This window comes from Geotrypetes seraphini, chromosome 5 (assembly GCF_902459505.1).
Source record: "Geotrypetes seraphini chromosome 5, aGeoSer1.1, whole genome shotgun sequence".
NCBI lineage: Eukaryota > Metazoa > Chordata > Amphibia > Gymnophiona > Dermophiidae > Geotrypetes > Geotrypetes seraphini.
Genome location: NC_047088.1, coordinates 120871627 through 120883865, shown reverse-complemented (window position 1 = coordinate 120883865; position 12239 = coordinate 120871627). Strand labels below are relative to the sequence as shown.

The following is a 12239-nucleotide window of genomic DNA, read 5'->3' as shown; positions in this document are numbered from 1 at the left end:
GTGTCCCGAGTTTGTTAGGGCAGCTCTTGATGAATAATGGTGGCACATCGGGAGTACATCGAGGGGGGGTGGAGCGACTTTCCCATGCTAGCCCCGACTTGCTCTGCTCCTCTGATGGTGTCCAAGTTCTTGAGGGCAGTTTCTGTTGCAGTGGAGCTGCCCTGAAGATCACCGGGCCTAGTGATTAATGGTAGCATGTCAGGAGGATGTTGGGGCCGTGGAGTGACTCTCTTCACACTGACCCTGACATATTCCACTCCTCTAATGGTGCCTGAGTTCTTTGGGGCAGTTCCTGTTGCAGTGAAACTGACCTGAAGATCACTGGGCCTAGTGAATAATATCTTCCGCACCATTTCATTCGCTCCATTAAAAATTAGGTCTAGAATTGCTTCACCTTTTTTCAGTTCCTGTACCAGCTACCCCATAAAGAAGTCCTTGATTTCATCAAGGAATTTTATCTCCCAGTCAGTATCAGGATAGTTGAAATCACCTATTATTATTGTGCTACCCAGTTTGTTCACCTTCCTGATTTCTGATAACATTTCAGCATCCTGGTCAGGTGGACGATATTACAGTCTATCATTATCCTTTTCCACGTTACAAATGGAATTTCTACCCATAGATATTTTAAGGTGTGTTTTGGTTTCTGTAAAATTTTTAGTCCACTTGATTCAAGGCCCTCCTTAACATATAACGCTATGCCTCCAACAAGTCGATCCCCCCTATTCTTAATATTTTCTTGTTTCCTGTCTATCTTGGATAGACTGTAAAGTCTGTTGAGCATGAGCTGTCTGAATACAATGAATTCTCTCTCATGTGTTGTGTACAGCACTCCTTACATCTAGTAGTACTATAAATATTTGTAGTAATTAGTAGTAAAATGGTGTGTAAATCATTGAAATAAAATTGAATATAGTTCAATTTTTTTAAACTTTGATTTGATTACTGTATTTTTCGCTCCATAACACGCATTTTTTTCCCCACCCAAAAGTGGGTGGAAATCTTGGTGTGTCTTATGTAGCGTAGGTACAAAAAATTTACCCCCCGTACCGTTTAAAAACACCCCTCCCGCCGCTGCACTGACACCCACCTGCTGCACCTTTGTAAAACACCCCACCCCCTGCACACCTATCGCCACCACACCTTTTTTAAACCCCAACCCTGCCGGCCCGCCGTTCACCCGCTATGGTACCTTGTTACAAATAACCTGGTGGTCCAGCATGATCCCTCCCTCGCTAGCTGTCTCCTCCTATTTCCCAGCCAGTGGCGCGGAGGTCAGAAGCAAAGCTTTCCGTGCTCCCACTTGGGCCTGACCTGCTTTCTGAATGGCTGGACTCATGAGAACTGATTGTAGCCATTCAGAAAGCAATGTAGATCCAAGTGGGAGCGCAGAAAGCTTTGCTCCTGACCTCCACACTCTTCTGACCTCTGTGCTGCTGGCTGGGAAATAAGAGGAAACAGCGAGAGAGGAAGGGATTTTAAAATACAAGACAGCCATCTAGGGAGGGAGGGATTTTTAAAGATATGGGGAGGGGGGGTATGATTAAAAAAGGTATTGGGGGTATGTAGGGGGGATGGGGGGATGATTTAAGGTACTGGGAGGGTACATGGGGGGGTATGGGACCTGCCTGTCTGTCACTAGGCCACTAGGCCTGCCTGCCACTAGGTCAGCCTGCCTGCCAATAGACCTGCCTGTCACTAGGCCAGCCTGCCTGCCACTAGGCCTGCCTATCTGCCACTATGCCAGCCTGCCTGCCATTAGGCCTACCTACCTGCCACTAGGCCTGCCTGCTCTGTGCCTTGTCCCTGCCCGCACTGTCCTGGCCTACCACTAGGACAAAGTGCAGAGCTTGACAAGGAGTATGGGATTGGTTACAGAGCCTGGCAGGGAGAATTTGGTTCAGAATTGTTTTTTTTCTTGTTTTCCTCCTCTAAATTTAGGGTGCGTCTTATGGCCAGGTGCGTCTTATGGAGCCAAAAATACGGTAATTATGGATTATGTCTGTTTTATATACCTGTTCGCTTTTTGCATATATGAACAAGTTTAATAGTGTCTGCCTCAGATGTGTTTGTGAGTTCTTATGTTCTCTGTGTGTGTGTGTAAGCTTACCCTTTAGTTTAAAGCACAAATGAAGAAACTTGATAACTCCAAAGTTTATATTGTGGATCCAAGCTTAGATTAGAATTTAGATCTCCAACTTTGGAAATTCTAGCATCTATTCCCTCAGGTTATAAGGTTTGCACGCATTGCTAAGAATTAAAACTACTAGAGACCTGTTTTTAATTTTTGCCTCTTTCCCCCATTTTCTTTTACTGAATTATTTTTGTAGTTTCTCTGGGTTTTTTTGCAGCCATGAGTTGTTTCACTGAGCTCAATAACTGAAATAACCATGCTTGAAAACTGTATACCTTATTTAACAAAGGCTTTTTTGTTTGCATTGCAGTGCCTTCACCCAGTGCCTTACTAATAGACAATTGCACATCCCTTGGAAACGTGAAAGAAGTTATAGCCATCAAAGACTATTGCCCATCAAATTTTACCACTTTAAAATTTTCCAAAGGGGATTACCTATATGTTCTAGACTCATCTGGAGGGGACTGGTGGTATGCACATAATACCACTGAGATGGGCTACATACCATCTGCCTATGTTCAACCTCTGAATCATAGATACTCTTCTTTGAGTGACAGTGGCATGATAGACAGCTTGATTGATAGTCCAGACAGCTTTGTCAAAGAGTTGGATTTTCTTGGGGACTGGGCGGATGTGGTAAAGACAAGCACTGCCAAAACATACCATAATAATCCATTCTTTAATGGAATACAGACAAATCCTTTTCTCAATAGTAAACTTTCAGCCATACCTTCACATAATAATGAGTACCTCCTTAAGACTCCAGTAGATTTATTTGACCCATTAGCTCCCTCATACACAGAGCTTAGTTCTGCTAACAAGATAGGCAGCTGCCTTAATGAGGACCTTTCATATTCCAAACTGAAGTCTGATCAAGCCACCAAAGAAGACAATCCATATTTTAGAAACAAACGTTCCTATAGCCTTTCTGAGCTCTCAGTTCTTCAAGCAAAATCAGAGAACTCAGCTTTATTTGGGTTTTCCTCTGGATTGAAATCTCCTACCCCTGACGAGTTCCAGAGCAGAGATGACTTCAGAACTGCTTGGCTGAACCACAGGAAACTAACTAGGTCTTGCCATGACTTAAATTTGCTTGGGCAGAACCCTGGCTGGGGTCAAACACAACCTGTAGAGACTAACATTGTGTGTAAATTGGACAGTTTTGGAGGAGCTATCCAGCTCCCAAATACCAACATCAGCATTCATATACCAGAAGGACATGTGTTAATTGGGGAAGTGCAGCAAATTTCAATGAAAGCTGTTTTAGACCCTCCTCTGGAACTTAACAGTGACAGATCTATCACCATTAGCCCAGTGCTAGAAATTAAGCTGAGCAATATGGAAGTAAAGAGTTTAATTACCTTAAAGATGAAAGTATCAGCAGAAGTAAAAAATGATACCCTAAGTAAGAGCAGCGTGGGGATTATGTGTCTACGGAGTGATACAATAGAAGGTCCTTATTCCCCAGTGCCAAAGACTCATTGTTATGGAGATACAATACAAGCTCAGCTTGATAATCTGGGGCCTTGCATGTATTTGGCAGCTGTAGCACAAGCACAGAATTTAGTGTATTCTTCAACTGTGTGGGATTATATCAGTAAAAAATTCACCATGGGGGTCTATGGCCCAAAACACATCCATCCTTCTTTTAAAACAGTAGTGACTATCTTTGGACATGATTGTGCACCAAAGACCTTGCTTGTTAATGAAGTTGCATGGCAGGATCATAAGTCAGCATCAATAGCCTTACAACTGTGGGGTAAGCACCAATTTGAGTTGGCTAGACCACAAGATCTAAAGGTTTATATGTATTCCAACATGATTAACTGTGAGGTCAGAGCAAGTGAACAAACCAGAATAGTGCGTGGGTTCCAGATGAAGCTGGGTAAGGTCAGTTGTCTTATCTTTCACATAAACTGTCACACCCCTAACATGCTTTCAGATTTTACGCTGAGGATACAAGTTAAGGATCATGATGAGGATGTCTTAACTCAGTTCTGTGTGCAGACTCCACAGCCCCCTTCAAAAACTGGCCTCAAGAACCTTGGCCAGAGAAGATTCCTTAAAAAGAATGAAGTGGGAAAGATCATTTTATCTCCTCTAACCGTCACCTGGAAATACCCAACCTTTCGGGATTGTCCTGTTGCAAACCTAAAGTATGGAAAGCTTTTGAAGACAGTTGTACGACAAAGTAAGAACTGTTACTTGTTGGAATATAAAAAGGGGGATGCCATTGTAGTACTGAGCGAAGAGAAGATTAAACTGAAAGGTCAGCTGTGGACCAAGGAGTGGTACATTGGATACTATCAAGGTAAAATAGGCCTTGTACACAATAAAAATGTGCTGATCATGGGGAAAAGCAAGCCAAGCTTCTTCTCTGGGCCAGATCTCACTACAGGCACTCTTCTGGAGCAGATCCTGAGGCCTTGCAAGTTTCTGACTTATATCTATGCTTCAGTAAGAACCTTGCTAATGGAGAACATCTGTAGTTGGAGATCATTTGCTGATGCTTTAGGTTATGTGAACTTGCCACTTGCCTACTTTTGTCGGTCACAACTGGATAGTGAGTCTGAGCGAGTGGCCTCTGTGCTAGAAAAGTTGAAGGAAGACAGTAATAACTTGGAGAATATGAATCGCAAATCTTTTCAAAAGGAATTAATGATGGTAAGTGCCCAACATTCATGTGTTACGCATTGAATTGTCTCTTCATTGCTAGAAAGTAATAGTCTCAAATTTTAAATCACTATCCTTTGAAATTTAGGGGTAAAACATGACTGGTAAGTGGGTTGTTATGCATAGATTTTAAAAGCCCATAAAACAGTGAAAATTTGTCTAACCACCATGGCACTTTCCATATAGTTGAAGAGCAGACAGAGGAGGGGTGGCATATATTCCTGGGGGAATTCTGTACAACTGTGTAGCACAGAATTTGTCTAGAATTTTCTGGCAGAACATCTGCAAATCTGCCAGCAACAGATGCTCTATCCTGCTCCTCTCCAGAGATTGCATGTTAGGAGGAGGAAGTGAAAAGTTGCACATCCCATTTCTTCCTCCTCCTCCGCCAGCTTAGACCTGCATGCGAACCACAGATCTAGGTCAAGGACAAGGAGGAACTGGCAGATGTTCACTTCCTCCTCCTCTTGTCACAAAATCTCTCTTGGGGAATAGGGAGAGAATAGATGATGCCTGCTGAGTGTGCCATTAGGAGGGTGGTAGGGGGAAGAGAGACACAAGTGTGCCTTGGGGAGCAGTGGCGTACCAAGGGGGAGGCCGTTCCGCTCCGGGTGCACGGCTTTGGGGGGTGCACAGCCGGCCAGGTCCGGGTCCTCCTGCCCTTCCTTTCCCCCAACCGTGCCACAACTATCCTACCAACCCCAGCCGACAAGAAGTCTTTCCGACGTCAATTCTGACGTCTGAGAGGACGTTCCGGGCCAGCCAGGCAGTGATTGGGTGGCCTGGAACGTCCTCTCCAACGTCAGAATTGACATCGGAAAGACTTCTTGTCGGCGGGGGGAGTTAAGATTGCAGGCGCGGACCGGGAGAAAGGAAGGGGAGACGTGCATTTTCCGGAAGGTAGTGGGGGGACATAAGAAGAAGGCACTGGGGGCACCATGGACACGGGACAGAGGCACTGGGGGCACCATGGACATGGGACGGAGGAACTGGGGGCATTATGGACACGGGAAGGAGGCACTGGGGGCACCATGGACACGGGACGGAGGCACTGGGGGCACCGTGGACACGGGAAGGAGGCACTGGGGGCACCATGGACACGGGACGGAGGCACTGGGGGCACCATGGACACAGGACAGAGGCATGGGGGCACCATGGACACGGGACGGAGGCACTGGGGGCACCATGGACACGGGACGGAGGCACTGGGGGCACCATGGACACGGGAAGGAGGCACCTGGGGGTACTATGGACACGGGAAGGAGGCACTGGGGGCACTAAAGACATGGGATAGAGGCACTGGGGGAACTAAGGACACAGGATGGAGGCACTGGGGGGCACTATAGACATGGGACGAAGGCACTGGGGGCACTAAGGACACAGGACAGGGGCACTGGGGGCACTGTGGACACGGGATGGAGGCACTGGGGGCACTAAGGACATGAGAAGGAAGGAGGGAGGGAATAGAAATGGCCAATTGTTGGGTCTGAGTGCAGAGAGAAAGAAATGAAAGAAAGGATACACAAGTCAATTAATAGATGTCCCCTTTTGATGAAAAAAATAAATAGTCACGTTACCTCTGACTTACTTTCTCTGCAGCAGAGTCGGCAGCTGTGCTGAGGTGCAGGAAGGTCCTGCGCTGACTCATCTGCTGACTCTGCTCCGGAAGAAGTAAGTTACGTCGGAGGGGGTGGACCCGGCAGATGCAGTCATTGTGGGACTTTGCCACAACTCCCTGCGTCTGCCGGGTCCACCTCCTCCGACGTAACTTACTTCTTCTGGAGCAGAGTCAGCAGATGAGTCATCGCGGGACCTTCCAGCATGTGGCTGCTGAGTCCGCTCCAGAGCAAGTACGTCGGAGTGGGGTGGACTGACAGCCAGCAGCTACAATCATTGTGGGACCTTGCTGCATGAAGGGAGGGAAAGGAGCAGGATTGCTGAAATGGAAGAGTGGTGGAGGGAAAGAAAGGGGGCAGGGTGGTATGGAAGGGTGGTGCTGATAGAATTGATATACACAGAAGGGGAGAGACATAAGGGGGAAGAATATTGGAGGGAGAGAAAGGGGGCAGAAGCTGATTGAAGAGGGGTGGATGGCGAGAGAAAGGGCAGACATTTGATGGTAGTGGGGAGCCTATGCTGAATGGAAGTGCAGATGGGAGAGATAAGGGAGCAAATGCAGGAAGGAAATGGGAGGAGAGAAAGAGGGGAGCAGACACTGGATGGAAGTGGACAGAGAGAGGAGAAGGTACTAGATGGAAAGGTTGGAGAAAGAGGGTACATGATGGAAGGAGGGGATAAATAAAAGGAGGGCACATGATAGGGAGAAAAGGATTGAGTTAGGGAAACACTGGAGGGGTGAGGGGAAAGAGGTGGCAAGCTTTAAGTAGACAGTAAAAAAGGACATGATGAGAGGGTAGTAAGAACGTAATCTAGACAGATACAGAAAATAAATTGAAAAGGAAAATGAGGGAAAAAAGGGAAAGAGATTGTAGAGGAGAGGTGTGGGAGAGGGAAGGAGAGGAGAGAGATGCCAGACCAATGGGGGTGAAAGGAAAGATGGAAGGGGGAGGCATACAGTTTCTGGAAGGGGCATAGAAGGAAAGAAGATGCCATATAGGGGAAGAGACGGGCAGACAGTGGATGGAAGGAAGAGTTACAAGAAGATGAGGAAAGCAGAAACCACAGAAGACAAAGGTAGAAAAACATTTTCTATTTATTTATTGCTTTAGGAGACATGTGTCACTGTTTCTGTGGAGTACTGTATGCAGAATCCAGCTTCTTACTGGTTCAATTTAACCTTTGTCTATGTATTTCTATTTTATCCCCCCTTTTACAAAACCGTGGAAGTGTTTTTTTAGCACCAGCCATGGTGGTAGCAGCTCTGATGCTCAGAATTCTATGAGCGTCAGAGCTGTTACCACCATGGCTAAAATCCACACTACAGTTTTGTAAAAGGGGGAGGGGTTAGTTTGTGATGACATATTCCATACTAGGCGAAGGTGTTTTCTGTGTTCTGTGTGTTCGAAAGACATGGTTTTTTGTTAGGATTGACTGCAGGATTGATCTGTACTAGTCTGGCTTGTTTAGTTTTACAATGGGTGTATTGATGTACTGCTCATTGCATATGTAAGATGCTGCCTTTTCCTAGGTACTCAGGTGTAACGTGTGGCTTGTTACTAAAAATCATGTTTTTTGTACAGATGGGTGGGGGTGTAAAAAAATGATGGGCCCCGGGTGTCACATATGCTAGATATGCCACTGATGGGGAGGGGAGATAGGAAGAGAAAGTTGAGAGTGCCTTGAGGGAGGGTGGCAAAACAAGATGTGTACCATGGAGAGGTTGAGAGAGGGCAGAGTAAGGTGAGTGTACCATGGAGTTCATGAGGAGAGGGGGTTCAGTGAAAGCTGAGTGTGTGCTGTTGGAGTGGGGGCTGAAAAGCAAAGACTCTGCTACTGTATGGGGAAATCAAGCTTGAGGGTATGCCATGTGAAGGATGGGAAAGATAGAATGATAGCTGAGAAGAGGAAGAGAAATAATGAGAGGTGGGGTGTATGTTTTAGGGAGGAAGAATGAGAAGTGTGGAGCAGGAGAATACTTTGGGGGCAGAATTAGGGATCATGCTGGAGTTTAGATGGAGAGAGAACTGAGGAGTTTGGAGCCTGTGGAGAGAAAAGGCAGGAGGAAATTTCAGGCCTTATGATGAAGAAATTGTGTAAAAACACTACAAAGCAAACAATGCAGAATTTTCAAATATTTTGCACAGAATTCCCCCAGTCAGCTGCTATGTAGCGTAACACTTAAGGGCTGTTATCAGAGACTATAGGGAGGTGGAACAGAGTGTTAATAGATAAAGGAGTCCTCTGAATCCCCAGAAAGTCAGCCTAGGGTCAGGTTTCAGTCACAGATGGAAACCCATAGACTAAAGTCCTAGGAGTTGTAGGAGATGGGGGGATTGAAAGACCAGCAGGCTTAGCTCTGAAGAGTGTGGTGTGAGCTCAAGTAGAAAGACACAGTCAGTCAAACCCCTAGGAGTAAGGTATTTTTATTTATTTATTTATTCCATTTTCTATACCGTTCTCCCAGGAGAGCTCAGAACGGTTTACATGAATTTATTCTAGTGCAATAGGTGGGTCATTCTGGACAAGCGGGTTATCTCCCTATGGTCGCGTGAAGGAATCCACTCTGGATTTTTTCTGTGATCCTCCTAATTTACCAGGGTATCATTAAGAAGGGTATCACGACCAGGACAAAGGAGGTCATCCTGCCACTGTATCATGCAATGGTGCGACCGCATCTGGAGTACTGTGTCCAATATTGGTCGCCGTACCTCAAAAAGGACATGGCGGGTACTTGAGGGAGTCCAGAGAAGAGCAACTAAACTGATAAGAGGTATGGAAAACCTCTCATATACTGACAGACTGAAAAAGCTGGGGCTGTTCTCCCTGGAAAAGCGGAGACTTAGAGGAGACATGATAGAAACCTTCAAGATCCTGAAGGGTATAGAAAAAAGTAGACAGGGACAGATTTTTCAGATTACGGGGAACCACAAGTACAAGGGGGCACTCGGAAAAATTAAAAGGAGACAGGTTTAAAACAAATGCCAGAAAGTTCTTTTTCACCCAGAGGGTGGTGGACACATGGAACGCGCTTCCAGAGGCTGTGATAGGCCGGAGCACGTTACAAGGCTTCAAAGAAGGTTTGGATAGGTTCCTAGAGGATAAAGGAATTGAGGGTACAGATAAGAGTAGCGGTAGGTTATAGGGATAGTCTGGGACCATTGCTCAGGCAATGGGCCTGATGGGCCGCCGCGGGAGCGGACCGCTGGCGAGATGGACCTCTGGTCTGCCTCAGCGGAGGCAACTTCTTATGTTCTTATGTTCTTACTACCACCTGCAGTTTTTCCCTTCTTGCATGCGAGCCAGAAGTGTTTCTGTTCTGCTCTCCCCTTTTTCTTATTTTATTTGGTGTTTTCAATTTTTATTCGGTATTTTAGTGCTCAAAGCTTTCACCTTGGTTTCAGCTCTGTCTACATAGAGAAGAAGCAGACTGCAGTCTGCAGCTGATAGGCCGATCCCAGGTGGTACCTGTTAGCTAGCCTGCACAAGTATTTTGGAGCTTGGGGCCATCCCCACTTTTAATCCTCACCTACTGCTGAGCAGGGGTTTGAGAGCAGAATGTTAGGCATCCATAGGAGGCTCAGTGGTGTCTCACAGTGTGCCAGCTGCATTTTTCACCTCTTCCCTTCTGTTAGCGTGTTCCTCAGTCCTTGAGGTTGGGGATATGGTCAGACATTGGCAGCCTGAAGATCAGTGTTGAAGAGGCATTTCCAGCATGAGGCAGTGATTCTTCTCTTTTCCAGCTACTGTAAAGGACTGAGTAAGGCTGTTAGAGCCTGTGAGGTGGTGGGGGGGAAGGGTTTGTCTGAAAACAGGTTTTTCCAAGTTTCTGAATGTTTCTCAGTGTTACTCCACCTTAAAAATCCTAAATACGCCATTTTTTTATTTAGCAAGTTTGGGGTTTTTTTTTGGGGGGGGGGAGCGTGAAAATCTTGATGGCAGCCGGCTTGGTTTTTTAGCGATCTTTTTTCAAAAGATCCTAGCACTTCCAAAACTGCAATTTCTGTGTCAAAACTAGTTGGGATGGAGTCCTTGAACTCTTCTACCCCAAATTCATGCCAGGATTGTGTAAATTTTCACCTCAGGAGCATCCTTGTGCCACGTGTTTTGCAAATTCGGACCGGAGAGGTGGGATTGGCCAGTTTAGTGTTTCCCTTGTGTACTAAGATGACAAAAAAGGGTGACTAGCCTGTTGGAGCGGCCATCTTGTTTTTGGGGCCTGGAAATAATGACTTATGCACGTACGTACGCGGATGCCCCGCAGCCCATGAAACGCAAAGTAGAGTCATCTACGGCTTAATACCTACCTATATTGTTGATCATTTCAAATTTGTTAACAGAAGATGCTTTGCTTGTGATTCCAGGTTTTTTGTTTTCCCCTCAGTAAAGTGTTGTCTTTTTAAGCAATTTTTCTTTTTTTTTTAAATTCTTATTTATTTATTTATTGAAATTTTACATAATTCACAAGAATATTCCTCTTGTACAAGTAAAACAGAAAAGAAACAAATTAAATAAAATCACAATTTCTACTATCAGGAAAATTTCATTCTTTCTTAGACCACTAACTCTGGAGGGAGAGGAGATGAATATATTGAAGAGATAACAAACATAAGTAATAATTGTATTCTTGAAAGGCTTAACAGTCTTTAACCCCCTCTTTTCTTCCTACTCTTAAACATTCCGGGCAGCAAGATTCTTTAAATCTAAAAAGGTGCGTAACTGTTCTGGTGCATAATAGACATATTTAACACCTTGGTATTTAATTAAACATTTGCATGGATATGCTAATAAGAATGTCGCTCCAAGGGTCAAAGTCTCTACTCTCATTGCTAAGAATAATTTTCTTCGCTCCTGCGTTGTTCTCGTGACGTCTGGAAAAATCCATACTTTCTTTCCTAGAAACATTTGTTGAGGATTTCGGAAATATAAACGCATAATTGCATTCATATCTTGTTCGAAAACAAAAGATATGAACATTGTGGCTCTCTCTATAGTTTCGGAAAGTGTAGTTTCTAATAATTCAGTAACATTTATAGCGTCTATTGTCAAACGTTCCTCTACACCTGGGTCGGTTCCTTCAATTTTCTTTTTCGGCAAATAGTAAATTCTGTTAAGTGGAGGTATATGTTCAGGGGAAAACTTTAATACTTCAATTAAATACCTTTTCCACATATCTATAGGTGTAACCTCCAAGGCCTTCGGAAAGTTCAAAAGACGCAAATTCAGTCTTCGGTTGTAATTTTCTATTTGTTCAATTTTTTTACTCAAAATTATTCTTTCCTTTATCAAATTATTGGTTATAGCTTGAAAATTTACCACATTGTCCTTAACCTCTTTTATCTCCGTTGAAAATTCATCTTTAGTTTTCTCCAAGGATTTCCCCAAAGTGTCCACAGTGCTTACAAGAGTTGTCAGATCACGTGAAGATCTGGCTGCCTGGATGTTTAGTCTCTCGAGAGAATCCCAAATCTTCTCGAGAGTAATCGCCTCCGCTTTTGCTGTTCCAGAGCCAGTAACAATACTGGCTCTCACTTCCCCCTGCTCTCCTCCTATTCTTGCGACTCCGAGCCCCTGAAACGGGGTCTCCCCAGCGTTCACTTCCGCAGAGGAAGCATCCATTCGGGCCGCGAGTTGAGCAGGGTGCGGGGGCGGAGCAGGCTCCGGAGGGGAGAGAGAAACCTCCTGCCCGAAATCCCCAGCCGCTCTTCCGGCCGGAGAGAGCCCGAGACTACCTCCTGGAGTTACGGGGCCAAACGAAGCTGCAGCGAAGTCCAGGATAGAACGCTGAACGGGTGTAGACGTCCGGGCCACAGAG

At 45.3% G+C, this 12239-nt stretch overlaps 1 protein-coding gene across 5 annotated transcripts in view; it reads left to right on the top strand.

The window, feature by feature from the left end:
• The window catches only part of SH3BP4 (SH3 domain binding protein 4), a 241357-nt gene that overhangs the window by 96026 nt on the left and 133092 nt on the right, over nt 1–12239 (top strand). For all 5 annotated transcript variants that reach the window (XM_033944884.1, XM_033944883.1, XM_033944887.1 and 2 more), the window contains one exon: nt 2445–4798. In XM_033944884.1, coding sequence (XP_033800775.1) covers nt 2445–4798 — 2354 coding nt within the window. The remainder of the gene's footprint in view (nt 1–2444; nt 4799–12239) is intronic.